Source organism: Mobula hypostoma, chromosome 17, assembly GCF_963921235.1.
Source record: "Mobula hypostoma chromosome 17, sMobHyp1.1, whole genome shotgun sequence".
In the NCBI taxonomy this organism is placed as follows: Eukaryota; Metazoa; Chordata; class Chondrichthyes; order Myliobatiformes; family Myliobatidae; genus Mobula; species Mobula hypostoma.
The window spans coordinates 8424932-8447991 of record NC_086113.1 but is presented as its reverse complement, the minus strand read 5'-3'; the positions used below and the strand labels follow the sequence as shown (position 1 = coordinate 8447991).

Here is a 23060-nt window from a genome sequence, read left to right as displayed (position 1 = left end):
TGGCCGACACGCTGGAGGCTGCTCTGCATAACTCTGAGGCTCTCCAGGCACGTGATCCCTGACAGCCTCGTGGGCAGCGCACACCCCGCAACCCGCCAGCGAATCGACCTCGGCTGCCGCCAGTCGCGAGTCCGCGAAGTGCTACTTCTGCGGACTCAAGAAGCACCCCCGGAAACGCTGCCCGGTTCGACAAGCTACCTGCTCCAGCTGCGGAGAGAAGGGCCACTTCGCCAAGGTCTGTAAGTCCAAACTGCAAGCGGGATCGAGCAGCGCTGCGTGCGAGACGTGGGGGTCGCCATCTTCCCTGCACGCCGCCGCCACGTGAGAGACATGGGGGTCGCCATCTTCCCTGCATGCCGCCACCAGGTGTGAGACTATCTTGGTCGGCACCCCCTCCCATCGCCTACGACCAACGGGTGCTCACGGGGCACCCCACTGCACCAGACCAAGATAGCGACCCCACCCTGGCCTCCGTGACCCTCGACCAAAGAGCTCCCCACCAGCTCGCAAGGTCAGTGATGGACATCCTGGTGGAGTGGCGCAGGACAAGCTGCCTGTTTGACACGGGCAGCACGGAGAGTTTTATCCACCCAGACATGGTGCAGCATTGCGGACTCATGATACGGCCGGTAAGTCAGAGGGTCACCACGGCCTCCGGGTCGCATACAACAGACATCCGGGGGGGTTGTGTAGCGACGCTAGTGGTGCAGGGCACAGAATATCGAGACTTTACATTACTGGTCATGCCTCAAATGTGTGCCCCTGTGCTATTGGGGTTGGACTTCCAGAGCCACCTGAAAAGCGTGACAATGGAGTATGATGGGCCCCTCCGACCAATTACTGTCATAAATCCCCTGTTTTGTATAGATATGTCACGTACCCCGCTACTGACCACACACACACACACACACCGACCCGCACATCCCACCCAACATCATGCCAACTGCCACACTACCGACACCACTTGCGGCCTCTCCACCCTCAGGATCCCTCCCCCACCACTGTTCACCAACCTGAACCCCGACCGTAAACACGTGGCAACTAAAAGCAGGAGGTACAGCGCGGGGGACAGAGCTTTCATTAAGTTGGAGGTACAGCGGCTGCTCAGGGAGGGGGTCATTGAGGTAAGCACAAGTCCTTGGAGGGCGCAGGTGGTGGTTGTTCGGAACGGGGAGAAAAATAGGATGGTCGTGGACTATAGCCAGACCATCAATAGGTTCACGCAGCTCGACGCATACCCTCTACCCCGCATCGCGGATATGGTCAATCAGATAGCACAGTACAAGGTGTACTCGACCATAGACCTAAAATCCGCTTACCATCAGCTCCCCATCCGCCGGGAGGACCACCCTTACACTGCCTTCGAGGCGGACGGCAGGCTTTATCAATTCCTGCGCGTCCCCTTTGGTGTCACAAATGGTGTATCTGTCTTCCAGAGGGCAATGGACCGGATGGTGGACCAGTGCCAACTGAAGGCCACGTTCCCATATCTGGGTAACATCACCATCTGCGGTCACGACCGGCAGGATCACGACAACAACCTCCAAAAATTTCTCCAAGCGGGCAAAGCTTTCAATCTCATCTATAACAAGGACAAGTGTGTATTCAGGACCACCCGACTTGCTATCCTTGGGTGTGTCGTGGAGAATGGAGTCATTGGCCCTGACCCCGACCGTATGTGCCCCCTGTTGGAACTCCCGCTTTCCTACACCCTCAGAGCCCTCAAAAGGTGCCTGGGCTTCTTTTCATATTACACCCAATGGGTCTCTAACTACGCAGACAAGGCCCGCCCCCCCCGTCAAGTCCACCACATTTCCCCTCTCAGCCGAGGCCCACATGGCCTTCAGCCACATAAAAGGGGACATTGCCAAAGCAGCAATGCATGTGGTGGATGAGGCCATTCCCTTCCAAGTGGAGAGTGACGCCTCCGACTTTGCGCTGGCTGCTACCCTCAACCAGGCAGGAAGACCAGTGGCGTTCTTCTCCCGTACCCTTCAAGGTCCTGAAATTTAGCACTCTGCGGTGGAGAAACAGGCCCAGGCCATAGTGGAAGCTATTAGGCACTGGAGTCACTATCTCGCTGGCAAAAGGTTCATCCTGCTAACTGACCAGTGCTCAGTCGCATTCATGTTTAGTAACCAACGGCGGGGCAAAATCAAAAATGATAAAATTCTGAGGTGGAGAATCGAACTCTCCACCTACAACTATGACATCATGTACAGGCCTGGGAAGCTCAACGAGCCTTCTGATGTCCTATCCCGGGGAACGTGAACCAGCACGCAGATCAACCAGCTATACGCCCTACATGTAGATCTTTGCCACCCGGGGGTCACCTGGCTTTTCCACTTCGTGAAAGCCCGGAACCTGCCTTACTCCCTTGAGGAGATCAGGATGATGACCAGGGACTGCCAAGTCTGCGCAGAGTGAAAACCACACTTCTACTGACCCGAAAAGGCACCACTCATCAAGGCCACCCGCCCCTTTGAGCGACTGGGTGTTGACTTTAAGGGCCCCCGTTCTTCCACCGACCGCAACGTGTACTTTCTTAATGTTATCAATGAGTACTCGCGGTTCCCCTTCGCCATCCCCTGCCCCGACACCACTACCACGTCAGTTATAAAAGCCCTGCAAGCTCTTCACTCTGTTCAGATACCCATGCTATATCCACAGTGACAGAGGGTCCTCATTTATGAGTGATGAGCTGCGCCAATACCTACTGGCTGGGGGAATTGCAACTAGTAGGACCATGAGCTATAATCCCGGGGGAATGGACAGGTGGAGAAGGAGAATGGCACGGTGTGGAAGGCCACACTCTTAGCCCTCAGGTCAAAGGGACTGCCGGTCTCCCGCTGGCAGGAGGTCCTTCCCGAGGCACTCCAGTCCATCCGCTCTCTGTTATGCACAGCCACCAATGCCACCCCTCATGAGCAGCTCTTTTCTTTTCCCAGAAAATCGACCACTGGAACCACCCTACCAACTTGGCTGACGTCCCCGGGGCCAGTGCTGCTCCGGAAACATGCAAGGAGCAATAAATCCTCCCCGATGGTCAAGAGGGTTCACTTACTTCATGCGAACCCCCAGTATGCCTACGTGGTTTTACCTGATGGGCGGGAGGACACAGTCTCCATCCGCGACCTGGCGCCCGCAGGAGCTCCGGGCCCCTACCCTGAACACTCCGTGGTGACTTTTGATCCCGTACCCACCAATGTATGTACCCACGAGACACCGCGCACTCCAAGCCCTACACAGACACTCCTATACCAGCCGCGACGCACACGCACGAGGGATTACCAATGCCTAATGTGCTGGCACCTCAAGTCAGGCCGGAGCCAGCCCAACCACCGTCGCCGATGCAATCACCACTGGTGCTACGTAGATCACAGCGACGGACTCGACCGCCTGATAGACTTAACCTGTAAATATACTTGTTTAAATACTGTCTGTCACTTCACCCCGTGGGACTCTTTTAAAAAAAAGAGGAGTGAATGTGGTAAGCCATATATATATGTTGTAACTGGGTTAACTGTCTGGACACGCCCCTCTGCTGACTGCCCCTGTGGCTCCTCCCACAGAGTCCTGTATAAAGGTGTTCGCCTTGCCCCCTCCCCCTCAGTCCGGGGGCAGACACTCACTGTGGAGGTCGTATTGTACAGCGAATAAAAGCCTTTCAGTATTTTACCAAACCTCAGTCTTTTGGAGTTATTGAAGGTGCTTCAATTTCCAAAATAACCAATTACCAATAGTGCTTAAGTTATGGAAATAGATCAGTGAGAATTAAAATACTGATTATTTTAGACAGTAAATGGTAACGTAATGGTTAGCGTAACGCTTTACAGCACTAGCAATCTGGGTTAAATTCTGCTGCAATCCGTAAGGAGTTTTTACATTAAATAAAATAAATAAAATCACTTACTTATACAGCTATCAGTCACAATCTTGTTACCGTCATCACATTCTTCACCGTTTTCTACTTGAACTATTGCATCTCCACAAAATCCTGTGGGATTTTGAGGCATTTGCTGGACAGGAGAGATCTACATGGAAGTAGAAAACACAGATTAGGATTGCAATGTACAGTAATTTTCTGGTGGTTTGGTTGGCTCCAGGATCACGGAGTTGGATCAGCATTACAACTGACAGAAACTTATTTGACAAAGTCCCAGCAAATAGTAAACCTAAGCAATGAAGAAGGCACAAGAACAAACAAGTTCTGGTTGCCGCATTACCAAAAGGATGTGAAAGTTTTAGAGAAGGTGCAGAGGAGATTTACCAGGATGCTGCCTGTATTAGAGAGCATGTCTTATGAGGAGAGGTTGAACAAGATCAGGGCTTTCTGTTTGGAGAGAAGGAAAATGAGAGGAAACATGATCAAGATGTGCAACATGACAGGCATAGACAGTGCAGATAGCCAGAGACTTTTTCTCAGGGCGGAAATGGTTAATATGAGGGGGCATATTTTTAAGGTGATTGGAGAAAAATGAGTCTATTGGTTCTCACTTTCAAAGATTCTTCATATTCATTGCTTATTTATTTATTATTATTATTTCTTTGTTTTCATATTTGCCCAGTTTGTACCTCTTGCACACTAGTTGAATGCCAAGCTGGAGTCATCTTTCATTGATTCTATTATGGTTACTATTCTACACCCGCAAAAAAATGAATCTCAGAGTTGCATATGGTGACATATATGTGCTTTGATTATAAATTCACTTTGAACATTGAAAGTATAAGGATGATGTCAGAAATAAGTTCTTTACATGGAGAATGGCAGATGTGTAGCAAGCCCTGCCAGGCTAGTGGTAGAGGCATATATTTCATGGGCGTTTGAGAAACTCTTAGATGAGCACATGGATGATAGAAAAATGGAACATTATGCAGGAAGAAATGGTTAAATTGATCTTAGAGTAGACTAAAAGGGTCGACACAACACTATGGCTGAACGGCTTGTATATGATGTATTGTTCTATGTTCTATGTTTAACAAAGGACCAAATTAGGAAGTACCTTAATCAGCCTAAAGTTGAAAGTGAGGTAGGGAGATACCTGGTTGAGAAATGGGTCACTGAAGAGCTAACTGAAAAGGTCGAGACAATGGGAGTGGTAGATTTAAGTAATCCTTTGCCCTGGGATGGGGTTGTGGAACACCACAGCCATGAAAGTACACCAGCACCTCCACTTCCTCAGAAGGTCAAACAAATTTGTCATGTCTCCATTGACTCTCATCAATTTATAGACAACTTCCTATCCAGAAGTATCAGGCCTTGACATGATAAACGAACTGCTCGAGACGGCAAGAAACTGCAGAGAATTGTTGACACAGCTTAGTCAACACCAAAGCCAGCTTCCCCTCCATGGATTTGGTCTTTACTTCCCGCTCTCTTGGAAAAACAGCCAGTGAAATCAAAGACCCCTCCCAGTCCTGATATTCCCAACACCCCCCGCCACCCTCGCTTTCATCGGGCAGATGACCAGAAAGCCTGATTTTTGATTTTTGTGGTGGATATTTGGTGGAGACTTTACGTTAACGGTTGCAGTTCACCGTTATATTGTACTGACACAGCATTAGTGCAACATGCATGAAAAGCATTATTGCAACAAGCAGAAGTATTTATATTTTTGTGTTTTTTTATTGTTAATTTTCATCCAAAACTTACATCAAAAAACATAAAACTTAAATTAGACCACACTTATTTATATTTATTATAAATATTTATATTTATTGTGTTTTTTACTGTGTTCCTTTTACTTATTGTGTTTTTTTATGCTGCATCGGATCCGGAGAAACAATTATTCTGTTATCTTCTACACTTGTACTGAAGAGTGACAATAAACACGCTTGAATCTTCAAGTAAGAATGGGGAGGAGAAATGCTTTCTAATTACACTGTTGATCTCATTGTCCTTTTGGTTGTCAGGCCAAAGAACAACTGAGTTAAAATCCCACTACCTGAATTGGCAGCCATCCCTGTGTGTCCTTGAAGTACAACGCTCTTTGATCTTTTCGGACAGCCAGCACGTTTTCAGTGTTCAGCTTCTTCAACTCTTCTTCACTATCAACAACAAATATCTAAAAGAAAGAAAAACGAAATCCTGCTCACTTCACTTTCATAATTCCCTTGTTACAATATTTAAGTACTTCTGGATGGATGCAGTCTGATTGAAAGAAATAGCAAGAGAACTTTAAAAAAATCAATTTTTGTAGATGAGGACACTCTCAGATTTGAAGAGCAACACCTCAGTTCTGTCTTGATAACCTCCAACCTGACATTGATTTCTCTAACTTCCAATAATTTATTTCGCCTTCCCTCCTTCTTGATTTTTGCATTTCCCTTCTGGCTCCCCTCTTACACCTTATCTTCTCCTCACCTGCCCTTCACCTCCCCCAGTGTCCCTCCTCCTTCCCTTTCTCCCATGATCTACTCTACACTCCTATCAGATTCCTTGTACTTCGACCCTTAAAGTTCAAAGATCAAAGGAAATTTATTACCCAGGTGTGTATATGTCACCATATGCTACCCTGGGATTCACTTTTTCTGCCAGTATTGATAGTAGAACTAAGAAATATAACAGTATGAATGAAAAATTACACACAAAGACTGACAATGTGCAAAAGAAGACAAACTTTGCAAACTCAAATATAATAATAAATAAATATATAAATATACATACTGTGAGCATGAGTTGTAGTGTCCTTGAAAGGGAGTCCATAGGTTGCATTCAGTGATCAGTTTAATGTTGAAGTGAGTGAAGTTATCCACACTGGTTCAGGAGCCTGACTGGTTGAAAAGTAATAACTGTTCCTGAAGCTGGTGTTATGGGACCTAAGGCTCCTGCACCTCCTTCCCGATGGCAGCAAATAGAAGAGAGCATGGCCTGAACGGTGATGATCCTTGATGGTGGATGCTGCTTTCCTGTGACAGTGGTCTTTGTAGATGTGGTGAGGGCTTTGCCTGTGATGGATTGGATTGCGTCCCCACTTTTTATTCTTTTTTTCTGTTCTTGGGCATTGGTGTTTTCATACCAGACCATGACTCAATCAGCCAAGAAATTCTCCACTGTGCATCTATGGAAGTTTGTCAAAGTTTTAAATGACATGTGGAATCTGCTCAAACTTCTAATAACATAGAGGCGTTCTGTGCTTTGTTTAAATGGCACTTCCCAGGACAGATCCTCTGATATGAAATATAAATGCCCAGGAATTCCATCGATATCCTCTAAGCTTCTCACTTCAAGGCAGCATGGTGGCGGGAGTGGTTAGCAGAGCACTTTACAGTACAGGTAACCTGGTTCACTTCTTGCCACTGCCTGTAAGGAGGCTGTACATTCTCCCTGTGACCGTGTGGGTTTACTCTGGGTGCTCTGGTTTCTTCCCACAGTCCAAAGACATAACAGTTTAAGGGTTAGTTGGTCATTGTAACTTGTCCTGTGATTAGGCTAGGATTAAGTCAGGGGGTTGCTGGGCAGTGTGGCTCACAGGGCCGGTATCTCAGTAAGTTAAGTAAATAAATCCCCCAACCTTCCCCCTCACCTGGCTTCACCTATCACCTGCCAGCGTGTACTCTGTCTCCTTCCACCACTTTCTTTTCCAGTCCAGATGAAGGATCTTGGCCTGAAACATTGACTGTTTATTCCCTTCCATAGATGCTGCCTGACCTGCTGAGTTCCTCCAGCACTTTGTGTGTTGCTCTGGATTTCCAGCATCTGCAGAATCTCTTGTGCTTAGAGAGAGCTGTAATCTGATATGTCAGCATACAGGAGAAAGAGTGAAAATCTGGTTGAATGCTGCCACAACAACAACCTTTCACTCAACGTCAGCAAAACCAAAGAGCAGATTATTGATTACAGGAGGAAGGCGCCAGCAGTCCATGCACCATTGTTCATTAGAGGATCAGAGGTGGCGAGGGTCAGGAGCTTTGAATTTCATGATGTTATTGTATCAGAGGATCTGGCCTGGGACTAGCACATAAAAGCCATCACAAACAAGGCACCACGACTTTCTGAGAAGTTAGTGTATATTCAGTATGTCATCTAAAACTTTGACCAGCTTCTATAGATGCATAGTGGAGAGTATCCTAATTACTTGCATCATGGCCTGGTATGGAGAGACCAATGCCCAAGAACAGAAAAGCTCTACAGAAAGGCGGATAGAGTCCAGTCCACCACAGGCAAATCCCTCCCTACAATTGAGCATATTTACATGACTTATTCCTATAAGTCACCCTTGGGCAAGGTGTAGCACCTGCTTAGCCCACACAATCAAAGCTTCATGAAGCCATGGGAGCAGGTGGTGGATGATCATATCACAAGTCCTGGTTATGCGACCACTGACACCAGGCAGACAATCTTCGAAGAGTACTGGTAATGACTTGGGTCATCCATCTTGTAAAGACACTGCCCGGAAGAAGGCAGTGGCAAACTACTTCGGTAGAATAATTTGCCAAGAACAATTGTGGTCATCGAAAGACCATGATCAACCACATCATGTGACATGGTACATATGAATAAAATACTACAAGAAGGCAGCACCCTGTCATCAAAGACCCCCACCATCTACAGTAGGCTATACTCTCTTCTTGATACCACCATCAGGCAGGGAATGCAGAAACATCAGATCACACACCACCAGGTTCAGGAACAGTTATTACCCTTCAACCATTAGGCTCCTGAACTGACGTGGACAACTTGAATTATCATAACTCTGAATAGATTGCACAACTTACAGACTCACTTTCAAAGACTCTTTACAACTCATGTTCTCAGTATGATCAATCTTTATTTATTTGCACAATTCTTCTTTTGACATTGGTTGTCGGTCTTTATGTGTCACTTTTCATAAGTTCGATTGTGTTTATTTTCCACAAGAAAATTAGTCTTAAGGGAGAAAATGGTAACATATATGTAGTTTGATAATAAATTTTACTTTGACTTTGAATTAATGTATTGATTATGTACTACAACATTAATACATCAGGGTGATTTTTGACAGTAAATTCAGTTCAGCTTGATGCTTTTTTAAAGCCTTCCTGGGCATGTTATGAATAAATTCTATTATTCTCCCATCTTTATCTTCTGTAATGCATTTATCAGACAGGCATACCCTAATAAGGCACATGTAAGAACATTAAAAACATAAAAATTAAATATGTGTCAGAGAAAATTTTAGTTGAAGGTTTGGAACAAGCTGCACTGTCAAATAGTTGCAAAATAAAATTAGAATTTCTGCTTTGAAAGTATACTTACTGCTGGGACTTGTGGAGGACTAATCAAAGACGAGAATTCACTATATCTTGTGGTGCCTACAGTTTGAGGGAGATTGCAGGAACATCTACCTGCTGGCCCTGGAAGTCCCCTTTCACCCTTTGGTCCAACCATTATGCGGTCTTCAAATGAAAAAAAAAATAAATTTACTAATGGAAGGAAAACTGAAGGGAGGGAAGATAAGAAGACTGAATTGACAGAGAGACAGATAGAAAGGAAAACTATGTAGTATTGCAAAACTTAATTATTTTTAAAATCTCCAGTTAAAATCTAAAGAACTGAGCTTCCATATTGGGCATATATATTTTTCACTGTTTGAGAAGCTGTTTAGTATTAATCTCTACTCAAACAAATAAAATATAAACGCAGTAGTCACAAAGTGGCCACTGAGTGTATGTTCATGGTCATCTGCTGCTGTAGCCCATCCACTTCAGGTTCGATGTGTTGTGCATTCAGAGATGCTCTTCTGCACACCACTGTTGTAACATGTGGTTATTTGAGTTACTGTCATCTTCCTGTCAGCTTGAACCAGTCTGACCATTCTCATGTGATCTCTCACATTAACACAGTGTTTTCACCCATGGAGCTGCCACTCACAGGCTGCATTTTGATTTATGCACCATTTTCTGTAAACTCCAGAGACTGCTGAGTGTGAAATCCCAGGAGATCAACAGTTTCTGAGATACTCAAACCACCCCATCTGATACCAACAATCATTCCACAGTCAAAGTCACTTAGATCACATTTCTTCCCCATTCTGATGTCTGGTCTGAAGACAACTGAAGCTTTTGACCATACTTTTATGCTTTGAGTTGCTGCCACATGATTGGCTGATTGGATATTTGCATTAATGAGCAGGTGTACATGTGTATTTAATAAAGAGGCCATTGAGTGTATTTTGGCAGTGAATTTAACTTGGATCATTGTGCAAATTCAATACATTCTATGTTGTTCAGAGGACAGGTGGACAAAAGTTAACAGACTAGGTAGTGCTAATTGTGCAGCAATTTTTAGGAGTGTGGATTTTCTGCATCTGTGGGCTTTTATTTGGTTTTTCTTTCAGGAGTTTGTAGTCATTTGAGTTTAATTGACCGTTTGTCTTTGCCTTTTGTTATGGCCATTCCATTATTATGAGTTTTGCTATTATTTTGACAGGAAAAATAAGATACAATATTTTCTCATTGCTTTAAACAAGAGTACTTCTCCATTCAAAGGGTATTAATTTCTCACCTGATCCAGATCTCCCAGGAGGTCCAGGAAGACCAGCTGGTCCAGGTGGACCTGAAGGTCCTATAATTCCAGCCGGACCAATGTCCCCTTTTAATCCCTATGTATTAAAACAAAATAGGTCACCTTAATGCAGACGTGACAGACCATTTTGAAAATCTTTACGTAGAATTGAAATGCACATGATAAATCCTCTTGAAATAATATCAAACATTAAAACAGCACACACCATGATAATTTAGCAGTTAGTGTAGCTCTATTACAGCAGCAATGACCTGGATTCAATTCCCTTTGCTGTCTGTAAGAAATTTGTACATCCTCCCCGTGACCACGTGGATTTCCTCCCACATTCCAAAGATGTACCGGTTGGTAGGTTAATTGGTCACGTGGATGTAAATGGGCGGTGTGTTACCATAAAGGGCCTGTTACTGAGCTGAATAAATAAATAAATAAAATGCTGGAGGAACTCAACAGATCAGGTTTCACCTATGGAGAGGAATAAACAGTCCATGATTTTGGGCTGAGACCCTTCATGAATATTTTACGAGTTGCTCAGGTTTTTCAGCATCTGCAGGATCTCTTGTGTAAATATCAAACATCATATTTCTCTCTCTATCATAGAGTCATAGAAAACTACAGCACAGAAACAGGCCCTTCAGCCCATCTTGTCTGTGTAGAACCATTTAAACTGTCTAGTCCTATTCGACCTGCACTCAGACCACAGACCTCCGTACCCTTCCCATCCATGTACCTATCCAAACCACTTAAATGTTGAAATGGAAATTGCATCCACCACTTGGGTTGGCAGCTCATTCCACACTCTCACTGCCCTCTGAGTGAAGACATAGCCCCTCATGTTCCCGTTAAAAATTTCACCTTTTACCTTTAACCCATGACCTCTAGTTGTGTCTTTATTTTCTATTTTCGTCAAGTGGCACATTCACCTGGCACGTGTCAGAGATCTCGACATGGACCTGTTGGGCTAAAGAGTCTGTATTCATGCATTATTGCTCTATGAATCCATAGGACTTTGGAAGACTTACTCTCGGTGTGAAGGCACAGTAAATGATTGTACGCTATAAATTAAGCTATAACTCAAATGTACCCATCAGACTAGGTTGGTGGTATTAAATACTTTTAGCCCTGTATTGTTTGTGATCCAAATGCGCAAGTAAAGGAATAGGTGGTTACAATCCTCTTTGGGGAAATCATAAGTACTGTAATTTAATTATGAGTTTGCAGTGATGATATAGATCATTACAGCTTGCTGGAACATTTGGCACTCATGTCTATGGAACAGAAACAACAAATTGGAAGACATGAAAGGCCTTGAGTTCTGCAAGTGATTTCTACAAAGAGATCTTGGTCTTTTCCAGATATATAAAAACAAGCTCCACATTCAAGATTCAGGATTGTTTGTGTATGTTGAGGGTGTAAGGGAAAACAAAATTATTGTTACCCTGGATCCCAAGCAGGATAAACAAAACACAATGAGTATACAGTACCCACGAAGAGTATTCAACTCCCTTGGAAGTTTTCAAGCTTTTTTTGTTTGTTTTACAACATTGAATCATAGTGGATTTAAATTGGCTTTTTTGACACTGATTAACAGAAAAAAACTCTTTCATGTCAAAGTGAAAACAGATCTTTACAAAGTGATCTTAATAAATTACAAATATAAAACACAAAATAATTGATTGCAGAAGTATTCACCCCCCCCCCTTAATATGACACACCAGATCATCATTGGTGCAGCCAGTTGGTTTTAGAAGTCACATAATTGGTTAAATGGAGATCACCTGTGTGCAGTCCAGTTGTTTCAACTGATTGTAGTAAAATGCACCTGTATCTGGAAGGTTCAACTACTGGTGAGTCAGTATCCTGGCAAAAACTACACCATGAAGATAAAAGAACAACTAAGCAAAGGTTATTGTTAAGCACAAGTCAGGACATGGATACAAGAAAATTTCCATGTCACCGAATATCCCTTGGAGGACAGTTAAGACAATCATCAAGAAATTGAAATGATATGGCACAGCTGTAAATCTGCCTACAGCAGGCTGTCCTCAAAAACTGAGTGACCGTGCAAGAAGGGGACCAGTGAGGGAGGTTACTAAGAGACCTCTGACATCTCTGGAGGAGTGACAAGCTTCAGTGGCCGAGATGGGAGAGACTGCACATACAACAACTGTTGCCTGGGTGCTTCACCAGTCACAGCTTTATGGGAGAGTGGCAAAGAAAAACCCATTGTTGAAAAAACCTCACAAGAAATCTCAGCTAGAGTTTACCAGAAGACATGTGGGCGACTCTGAAGTCAGCTGGAAGAAGGTTCAATGGTCTGATGAAACTAAAATTGAGCTTTTTGGCCAATAGACTAAACACTATGTTTGGTATTAAGCCAAGCACCACACATCATCAAAAACACATCATTCCTACTGTGAAGCATGGTGGTGGCTGCATCATGCTGTGGGATGCTTCACTACACCAGGCCCTGGAAAAATTGTGAAGGTAGAGAGCATTCTGACAGGCTGCATCACTGTCTGGTATGGAGGGGCTACTGCACAGGACCGAAAGAAGCTGCAGAAGGTTGTAAATTTAGTCTACAAAGTACCCAAGACATCTTTAGGGAGCTGTGTCTTAGAAAGGCAGAGTCCATTATTAAAGACCTCCAGCACCCAGGGCATGCCCTTTTCTCACTGTTACCATCAGGCAGGAGATACAGAAGCCTGAAGGCACACACTCAGCGATTCAGGAACAGCTTCTTCCCCTCTGCCATCCGATTTCTAAATGCACTTTGAAGCTTTGGACACTACCTCACATTTTTAACAAACAGTATTTCTGTATTTGCACATTTTTAATAATCTATTCAATATATGTAATTGATTTGTTTATTTATTATGTTTTATTTTATTTATTATTATTTTTTTCTCTCTCTCTGCTAGATTGTGTATTGCATTGAACTTCTGCTGCTAAGTTAACAAATTTCACGTCACATGCCAGTGATAATAAACCTGATTCTGATTCTGAAATGAATGCAGCAAACTACAGGAAAATCCTGGAGGAAAACCTGATGCAGTTTGCAAGAGGACTGTGATTTTTGGAGAAGATTTGTCTTCCAGCCATTCAATAACCCCAAGTATAAAGCCAAAGCTACACAGGAATGGCTTAAAAACAACAAAGTTAATGTCCTGGACTAGCCAAGTCGGAGTCCAGATCTCAATCCAATTGAGAATTTGTGGCTGGACTTGAAAAGAGCTGTTCACTCATGATCCCCTTGCAATCTGACAGAGCTTGAAAAGTTTTGTACAGAGCAATGGGGAAAAATTGCAGTGTTCAGATGTGCAAAGCTGATAGAGAACTATCCACACAGACTCGAGGCTGTAATTGCTGCCAAGTGTAGGTCTACTAACTACTGACCTGAAGGGGGTGAGTAATTATGCAATGAATTTTTTTGTGTTTAATAATTGTAATAAATTTAGACTAATTTGTAGAAATTGTTTTCACGTTGACACGAAAGTGTCTTTTCTATTGATCGGTGTCAAAAAAGCCAAATTAAACCCACTGTGATTCAAAAGTTGTAAAACAATTAAACATGAAAACTTCTCGGGGAGGGGGTGAATACTTTTATAGGCATTGTAAGTATTAAAGCATTCCTATAAAACACAGTACAATATATACAAATTATATAATATATACAAATGATTGCACTGTATGTACATAAAATTACATTAGTTACAGGAGTATCTGAACATAAGGTAACTGACAAGAAATGATAAAGTGATGAAGTGACTTTTGGAAAGGTGAATTCTGGGTAGCAGCAGGACATGAAAACACAATAGGACAGTGACTGTTAGTGTAGGTACGAGGTGTGGAGTGTAAGTGTAAAGTGACAGTGCATGGGGGAGATGGAAGGGGGCTGAGGGTCTGCGGAGATGAGTGGCTGGCGTGGATGTAGTGGTGATGGGGGCTGGGTGCAGTATTTATCAGGTCAATGGACTTCTATAAATTCCCTACATCTCACCAGGCATCCAAAGAAAGATTCAAGATTCGCTTACCACATACACGTTGAAACATACAGTGCAATGCATCATTTGTGTTAACAACCAACACTACCTAAGGACATGCTGGGGGCTGGCCTACTTGTGTCACCACACATTCCAGTGCCAACAAAGCATGCCTACAATGTTCAGCAGAACAACACAGAACACAACAGGCAACAGAACGACAATAGTAAAGCAAATCCCGTTCCTTGCTCCCATCCACATGCATACATAGCGGCAGAAAAACGACCAGACGACCATAAGGCAAAGGAGCAGAATTAGGTCATTTTGGGCCATTGAGTCTGCACCATTTGATTATGGCTGATTTATTTTCCCTTCTCAACTCCATGCTCCTGCCTTCTCTCCGTAAATAACACATCTGTATGTCACTCAAGAAAGAAGTATGAAATTATTGTATGTGGATGCAAGCCAAAGTTCAAGGCACCTAAGTGGTCAACCATGGAAAAACGTATCAAATATATGCATTCCCAGGACTTGTATACCATACGTTAAACTTTATTTTGAGCATTTCCCTGATCTACCTGTAAAATTAGGCACAGAGAGTCAAACAATGTATTTGGCTCATGAGCTCATTACAGAAGGTGCCAGCGTGCCTCCTACTGTGCGAAGTGTGGCAGCCTTTCCTGTGACTGGCTGTGCATTGTGGACAATCATGCTGTAGGTTTTTGTGGATCAGTGTGGTTTGCACCTGATTAGCTACAACCTCCAAATGACCCTTGGATTCTCAGTGATCTTGTTGGGCCCTTGTCAAGCCAACAGTTCTGAGAGGGCCGTTGCCTGGATATTACAACATTCACTGTGTCATCTGCTTTATCCTGTCCACCTGTTCCGTTATTTAGCGTCCACTCTCAGTTGACACCCCATGGCTTTAGGCTGGAAAGCCCTTTTGTATTACTTACATTGTTCCTTGCTCTTTATATAATTAAGAGATTGGATCAGAACAGAAATTAAATGTTTGCCTTTAAGTCTGACAATCCCCTTGAACAATAGTCATAGTCATACTTTATTGATCCCGGAGGAAATTAGTTTTCGTTACAGTTGCACCATAAATAATAAATAGTAATAAAACCATAAATAATTAAATAGTAATATGTAAATTTTGCCAGGAAATAACTCCAGGACCAGCCTATTGGCTCAGGGTGTCTGACCCTCCAAGGGAGGAGTTGTAAAGTTTGATGGCCACAGGCAGGAATGACTTCCTATGACGCTCTGTGTTGCATCTCGGTGGAATGAGTCTCTGGCTGAATGTACTCCTGTGCCCACCCAGTACATTATGTAGTGGATGGGAGACATTGTCCAAGATGGCATGCAACTTGGACAGCATCCTCTTTTCAGACACCACCGTCAGAGAGTCCAGTTCCACCCCCACAACATCACTGTCCTTATAAATGAGTTTGTTGATTCTGTTGATGTCTGCTACCCTCAGCCTGCTGCCCCGGCACACAACAGCAAACATGATAGCACTGGCCACCACAGACTCGTAGAACATCCTCAGCATCGTCTGGCAGATGTTAAAGGACCTCAGTCTCCTAGGAAATAGAGGCGGCTCTGACCCTTCTTGTAGACAGCCTCAGTGTTCTTTGACCAGTCCAGTTTATTGTCAATTTGTAATCATAAGGGCTCCAGGACATTAGCCCACCAAATCACTGGATGTGATGACGGTTGGAATGAAAGGCCTGCAGAATTGCATTCAGATCCTGTTCTGCTCCAGCTGCTGACCCCCAGAGTGACTCTTCCCCCCCCCCCGCCATTACTAGCTTATCATCAGACTGGAGAGTTCTCTGCACCGTGCTACATCTTCCTTTCTAGGCTGCCCAATGACGCCATCACAGTAGCCAAGCGATTGGTATGTCACTATTACAGCTCAAGGCATCAGAGGTTGGAGTTCACTTCTGACGTCATCTGTAAGGAGTTTCTACATATTCCCCATGAACGTGGATTTCATGAAGTCCAAAGACATACCAATTAGTAGGTTAATTGGTCACTGTAAATTGCCCTCTGAATAGTCTAGGCTTAAACCGATGGGTTGAAGGGCGATATGGCCCACTGGGATGGAAGAGCCAATTCTACACTGTATCTCTAAATAAATAAACTAAATTAAATTAAGATGCCTGCTTGCTGCTCTCTTCTGCTGTGGCTTCCAGTACTCAACACTCTCAATATTTTAGCAATAGCTTCTTCCCTGCTGCCATCAGATTTCTGAATGGACAATCAACCAATGAACACCACCTCACTATTTTTGCTCTCTTTTTGCATGACATATTTAATTTTTTAATATATATTTCTGATGATAACTTATAGTATATTTTATGTAGCGCACTACTGCTGTCGCAAGACAGCAGATTTCATGACGTATGCCAATGATATTGGCGTCACAGTAACGTAGCAGTTAACTTCTGGAGCAGACATCCCACCTCTCCCGGAACTTCCGGGAGTCTCCCGCATATTAATAGTGGCTCCCTGATGCCCGCAAATTATTTACAATATCATGGAAATGAATTTTTTTGAGACTGAGCAAGAGAAAAGCAAGCGAGAACGCTTGAGAGTGCACAAGCGACCACGAGACAGAGACAGAGAGAGAGAGAGAGAGAGCAAGAAAGCAAGCGAGAGTGAAGGCAAGCGAATGCGCGAGAAAGCGAGCGAGAGAGAAAGCAAGCGAGAGCGCTTGAGAGCGCACGAGCGACCACGAGAGAGAGCGAGAGCACGCCATTGCAGAGTGTCCCAAAACAAAAACGTAGGTCACCCCAGACTACACTAAAGTGTACCACTGCCTAATAGGGGTTAAAATAATGATAGTGTTGCTCACTGTGCGGTTTGCAACAGTGACTTTTCTATTGCCCATGGTGGGTTAAGACTGTAAAAGACATGTTGAGGTGAGTTTAACAGGTGTCATTTGTTCATTAGCATAGTTAACGTTATTTAAACTAGCTGGCCAGCTGCTAAGGAGCTACTCTATTGCAGACATCCCACCTCTCCCAGAAGTCTCCTGCAAATTGATGGTTCTACCTCCCTGAAATAAGTTTTTGGAGGGTGGGATGTCTGTTCTGGAGCCATTCTGTAAGGAACTCTGTGCAATGCATTGGTTTTTCCTGGGTGCTCTGGTTTCCTCCCACAGTCCAAACATGTGGTCGACTAACTGGTCATTGTAAATTGTCTTGTGATTACTGTCGGTGAGGGTTAATCAGGGTTGTGGGTTCGCTGGGGTGGCATGGTTTGAAGGGCTGGAAGGGCCTAATTTTGCGTCCATACTACTAAATAAATAAATAAGCCCGATTCTGATCTGGATTCTGACTTCCCAGACTTCTGATTCAATGGTTTGACTCATTCAATAAAACAACTTGCTTGGTTCTGGATGGAAAAAACAATTACGTTAATGAGGAAGGATCTCAAATTTTTGGTGCAGTTTGGACAAGTCATACATTGTGAAACCAGCATACCTCATTCTCTGACATGATCCAAAACAACTCCTTTTAATTCATGTCCAAGCTCACTCCAGTGTTAACTGCCCCCAGCACAGCCTCAGTTGTTGTTGGTTAAAAATTAGATTAGATAAGCTTTACTTGTCACATGTACCTTGAAACATCAACACATACAGTGAAATGTCTCGTTTGCTTCAACGACCAATCGTGTGAGGATTGTGCTGTGGGCACCTAAAGGTGTTCTGGCGACGACATAGCATGTCCACAACTTACTAATCCTAACCATGTGGGAGGAAACCAGAGCACCCAGAGGAAACCCACACAGTCACAGGGAAAACATACGAACTCCTTACAGTCAGGGAGGGGAATGAATGCCGATCACTGGTCACTCAGGCTGCCGTGGCTGCGTGTGAGGCATTTCATGATTCAATGTACTTGTGGTTAATAAATAAATCTCAGCCCGTGCTTTCATATAAACACTTGCATAGTCAAAGTAATTATATTGGCCTGCAATGTATGTATCAAATTTTGATTTAAATTAGGACATTGTAAAAAAGCAACTATCATTTTAAAATAGCTATCAGTGCTTAGAACGTCCTTTGCCCAGCCTCCCGCTTTCCTTATTCTTTTCTTGGTTACGCCTCGAAGGAAGAAATGAGAAATATAATACACCATAGAAAAACATGTGAGCACATGGCATCATCAGCTTTACAGGTTTAACTTCCAGCTCCAGACAGCTGAAGGCTAAATCATGCCAGACAGGTTATTTTTGCTAACAAATCTGTCAAAAATGCTTGCCATAAATAAAACGAGAGAATAGAAATTTGGTGACCTTTTTTCTTCAACAAGTATAAAATTGGGCACTATCAAGGATCTAACAGTACAAGCTGCAACAGAATACTAATTCCAGATGCTGACTCAGTTGTACAGTTATTAGCTAATGGTTTAAAATAGATACGGGAACTTCTGTTAGTGAAAGCATTAGTCAACCATGCAAGCGTTATAGGAGTCAATTAACATTTGAAGATTCCAACAGGATGTATACTGTGCTTTGACAAGACTTACATAGGAAAATAGTCTTCCTATAATTAACTTTTGACTACTTTTAACTCAAATGAATTGGACCCAAAATGAGTTACAGAATAGCCAGAGTAATACTTTTTTTATGGATATTGTCACTCAAAAGCTGTTCAATTGGGTATTGCTGAGGGGAAAAAAAAATCCCTACTTAACCAGCATGGCATTATTGAGCACATTTACTTGGAGTGTTTACTTGGACCCCCACCATCTGGGCCTTGCTCTTTTCTCACTGCTGCCATTGGGTGATAGGTACCTTAGGTCCTACGCTACCAAGTTCAGGAACAGTTATTAACCTACAGCCGTCAGGTTCCTGACCCAGTATGGATAACTTCACTCCCTCATCACTGAACTGATTCCACAACCTACAGATTTACTTTCAAAAACTCTACAACTCACTATTATTTATTTACTTCATATTATTTGCACAATTTATCTTCTTTTCTACCTGGGTTGTTTATCTGTCTTTGTTTATAGTTTTTCATAAATTCTATTCTACTTCTTTACATGCCTGCAAGGAAACAAATCTCAAGGTAATATATGGTGATATATAGGTACAGAACTTTGATAATAAATTTATTTCGAACTTTGAGATCTAAATTTAAATCAGCATTCCAATATTGACTAGTATCAGTTAACATGTCATTATTGAAAGAATCAGTGTTTCCTGCGAATTCTGAGTCATTGCTGTACGATATATATTAATAACAATGTCCAACAGTTTTTGAATTAAAGAGAAGCATTTAACCCAACAGGAGAATACTGAATGGGTTAAAATATAAAAAGGGAACTTAAAATTATTTCCTCTTTTTTTTTGTAATTTATTTTTTATTGAATTTCAAAATTATTTCCTCTTCTAATAATGCACTTAGTCAATGGTGACTTTCAAAAACCTTCAGGATCACTGTCATAGCTCTAACACTCCCCATCATTAACATCATTCTTGTGCTTTTGTTGAAGGCATTCTATAGATTATATTTTCCACAAAGAGATTTCCAAAGATGCACACTTTCTGTTGCTCTTTACTCTTACGTTCTATGGCCTTACTTATAGAACTGAAAATATTACAGCACGTATTAATGTCATTGTTCACAATCCTTCAAATTTAAAGCCTATTTAAATTTAGTACCTTAGAAACCACAACACAGTTATGCTCCTTCCTGAAACTTGAACAATTATTTTGAGAGCTGAGAAATTAACTTTCACTGGAGTTTCAAATGGAATAATTAGCACAAGCACTTAATACATTATTCCCTGATGACTAATTAGAAAGAGATAATTTGAGATTTGAGAGCTGCATTGTCTGGGGTTTTGCAGATTCAAGATTGTTTAACATCATTTCCAGTACACAAGTGTAAAAGAGAATGAAATAATTGTTACCCTGGATCTAATGCAGCACAATAAAACCACAATAAGCTAAAGAACACAATAGTAATACAAAAAAAACAATAAATGTAAATACATGATAGCTTATATACCAAAGCAACCCTCATAAAATGCTGGAGGAATTTAGCAGGCCAGGCAACATCTATGGAAAAGAGTAAACAGTTAATGTTTTGGGCCAAGACCCTTCTTCAGGAAAGAAAATGGGAGAAAAAAGGAATTCTGTCCTAAGAAGCGTCTCGGCCTGAAACATTGACTGTTTACTCTTTTTCATAGATCCTGCTTGGCCTGCTGAGTTCCTTTAGCAGTTTATGTGAGTTGCTTTGGATTTCCAGCAACTCTGGATTTTCTCGTGTTTGTAATACTAGCTTACATACATAGATTGATTATATCTCCAAGAAGTGACATTAGGTCTGTACATAAGGTGACTCTGACAGAAAATGATAAAGTCGTGCTAGTGGGTTAGTGGGTAGAGGTGTTAGTCAGCCTTACTACAAACTATTCCTCAATGTGACAATATTACATTATTAAACTTGTTAATGTGCTTGAAGAAACAAGGCAGAGTCTAATAAAACAACTGGTATTGGCATGAAACAAAATTAAATTAAAACAATGTTCGTCCTACATCGCCCTGAAAATTGGTTCCCTTTCCCACCAGTGCAGACCTGCTACACTGTGTACCCTGCACAAAATGAGCTTCAGTTATTTGCCAGTGGTGCTTTGACAACTGAAAGCCCACGCCTTCTTTCATTGGAGTAGGCAAGGGGAGGAGCTGCATGCCAACACCACCTTCCAAGCCGCACACTATTCTGACTTGGAAATAGGCCATGAATCCTTCACCGTAACTGGGTGTAATTCCTGTATCTTCACGTTCAACAGCATTCTGGAGATACCACCAGGACTGCAGTGACTGAAGGAGGCAGATCATCACCACTTCTATCTATCTATCTACTTACAATAGGGGTTCAGATATCCCACCTCTCCCGGAAGTTCTGGGAGTCTCCCGCATATTAATAGTGACTCCCTGATGCCCGTAAATTATATACAATGTCCCGGAAATCAACATTTTTGAGAGCGAGAGAGGGAGAGCGAGCATGAGAGAGAGAGAGAGAGAGAGTGCACGCCATGGCAGAGTGTTCCAAAAAAAAAATATAAAACGTACGTCACCCCAGACTACACTAAAGTGTACCCCTGCCTAAGAGGGGTCAAAAATAATGACAGTGTTGCTCGCTGCACTGTTTGCAACAGCGACTTTTCTATTGCCCATGGTGGGTTAAGACTGTAAAAGACATGTTGAGGTGAGTTTAATAGGTGTCATTCATTCATTAGCATAGCTAACGTTATTTAAATGAGCTGGCTAGCTGCTAAGGAGCTACTCTATTGCAGACATCCCACGTCTCCCGGAAGTTCCAGGAGTTTCCCGCAAATTGATGGTGCTACCTCCCTGAAATGAGTTTTTTCAGGGTGGGATGTCAGGGGGTTCCCAATCTTTTTTATGCCATAGACCCCTGCCATTAACAGAGACCACATTTTTGGGAACCCCTTATTTAAAGATACAGTTACATGAACAAGTGAGGCATGGAAGGAGATGGAATTTCTGCCAGAAAGTGGGATTAGTATAGAAAGGGATGAGAGTCGCCAGGGTTTCTATACTGTACAACTCTAAAATACAACTCCATGTTTCAAATTAATCCTCCATTTTCAAATACCACTTTCTCTATTGTGGTAATAGACAGAGTGGAGGTGGAGAAGATGTTTCCTATACTGGGACAGTCTAGGGCCAGAGGGTGACAATTGCACAGCCTGCAAGTGTCGCAGTGCCTCTGGGGCCAACATAACGTGCCCAGAGTTTACTAATCCAGGTGCCTTTGGAACGTGGCAGAAATCGGAGGAAAACCCACATGATCACGGGGAGAATGTGCAATCTCCTTACAGAGAGGATAGCTTGCCATCCTCTCCTCATGAACATTTGTCTGGTGACTCGTATTAGGTCATACAACAATAAACCCTGAATTACCAATCCAACTCTAACAGAATCAAAAATATAACAGGTCAAAAGGAAAATATCTCTTACAGTTTTTCCTCTCTTGCCAGGTCTACCAACAGGTCCTCTGTATCCAGGGGCTCCAGTTACTCCTTTTGGACCCATTTCTCCCTTTAAAGAAAAAGTATCATTTGTAAATATTAGATGCTTAATCATAGCATAGTAAAGCACAGACATTGGCCCTTTGGCCAATCTTGACCATGCCAAATGTAAAACATTATTGCTACATTATTATTATTATTTAAAAAATGCAGCATTAAAAGGTTGTTGTAGTTTTATTTTTAAAAAACCTATTAATAATTCTGAATGACTACTACTTCACGACATTTTTGCACTACTTACTTAACAAGTATATGTCTATATATATTTACCTTAATTCAGTTTTTTATTATTATTTGTTACAACGAAGCACTGCCACAAAATCAACAAATTTCTCGACATATGCCGGTGATATTAAACCTGATTCGGATGCTGTTTTAGTGGGATCTTCACATCTGAGGCCATAAGACATAGGTAAACAATTTGACCATTCAATCCATTGAGTCTGCTCTGTCATTCCATCATGGCTGATTTATTATCCCTCTCAACCACTT

The 23060-nt window shown here is 42.7% G+C and overlaps 1 protein-coding gene across 5 annotated transcripts in view; it reads right to left on the bottom strand.

Annotated features, from left to right (window-relative positions):
• Nucleotides 1-23060, bottom strand: part of colq (collagen-like tail subunit (single strand of homotrimer) of asymmetric acetylcholinesterase) — a 106539-nt gene that overhangs the window by 8951 nt on the left and 74528 nt on the right. For all 5 annotated transcript variants that reach the window (XM_063069291.1, XM_063069290.1, XM_063069294.1 and 2 more), the window contains 5 exons: nt 22498-22578; nt 10487-10583; nt 9239-9378; nt 5946-6065; nt 3914-4034 (listed from right to left, as the gene is read on the bottom strand). In XM_063069291.1, the coding sequence (XP_062925361.1) occupies nt 3914-4034; nt 5946-6065; nt 9239-9378; nt 10487-10583; nt 22498-22578 (559 nt within the window). The remainder of the gene's footprint in view (nt 1-3913; nt 4035-5945; nt 6066-9238; nt 9379-10486; nt 10584-22497; nt 22579-23060) is intronic.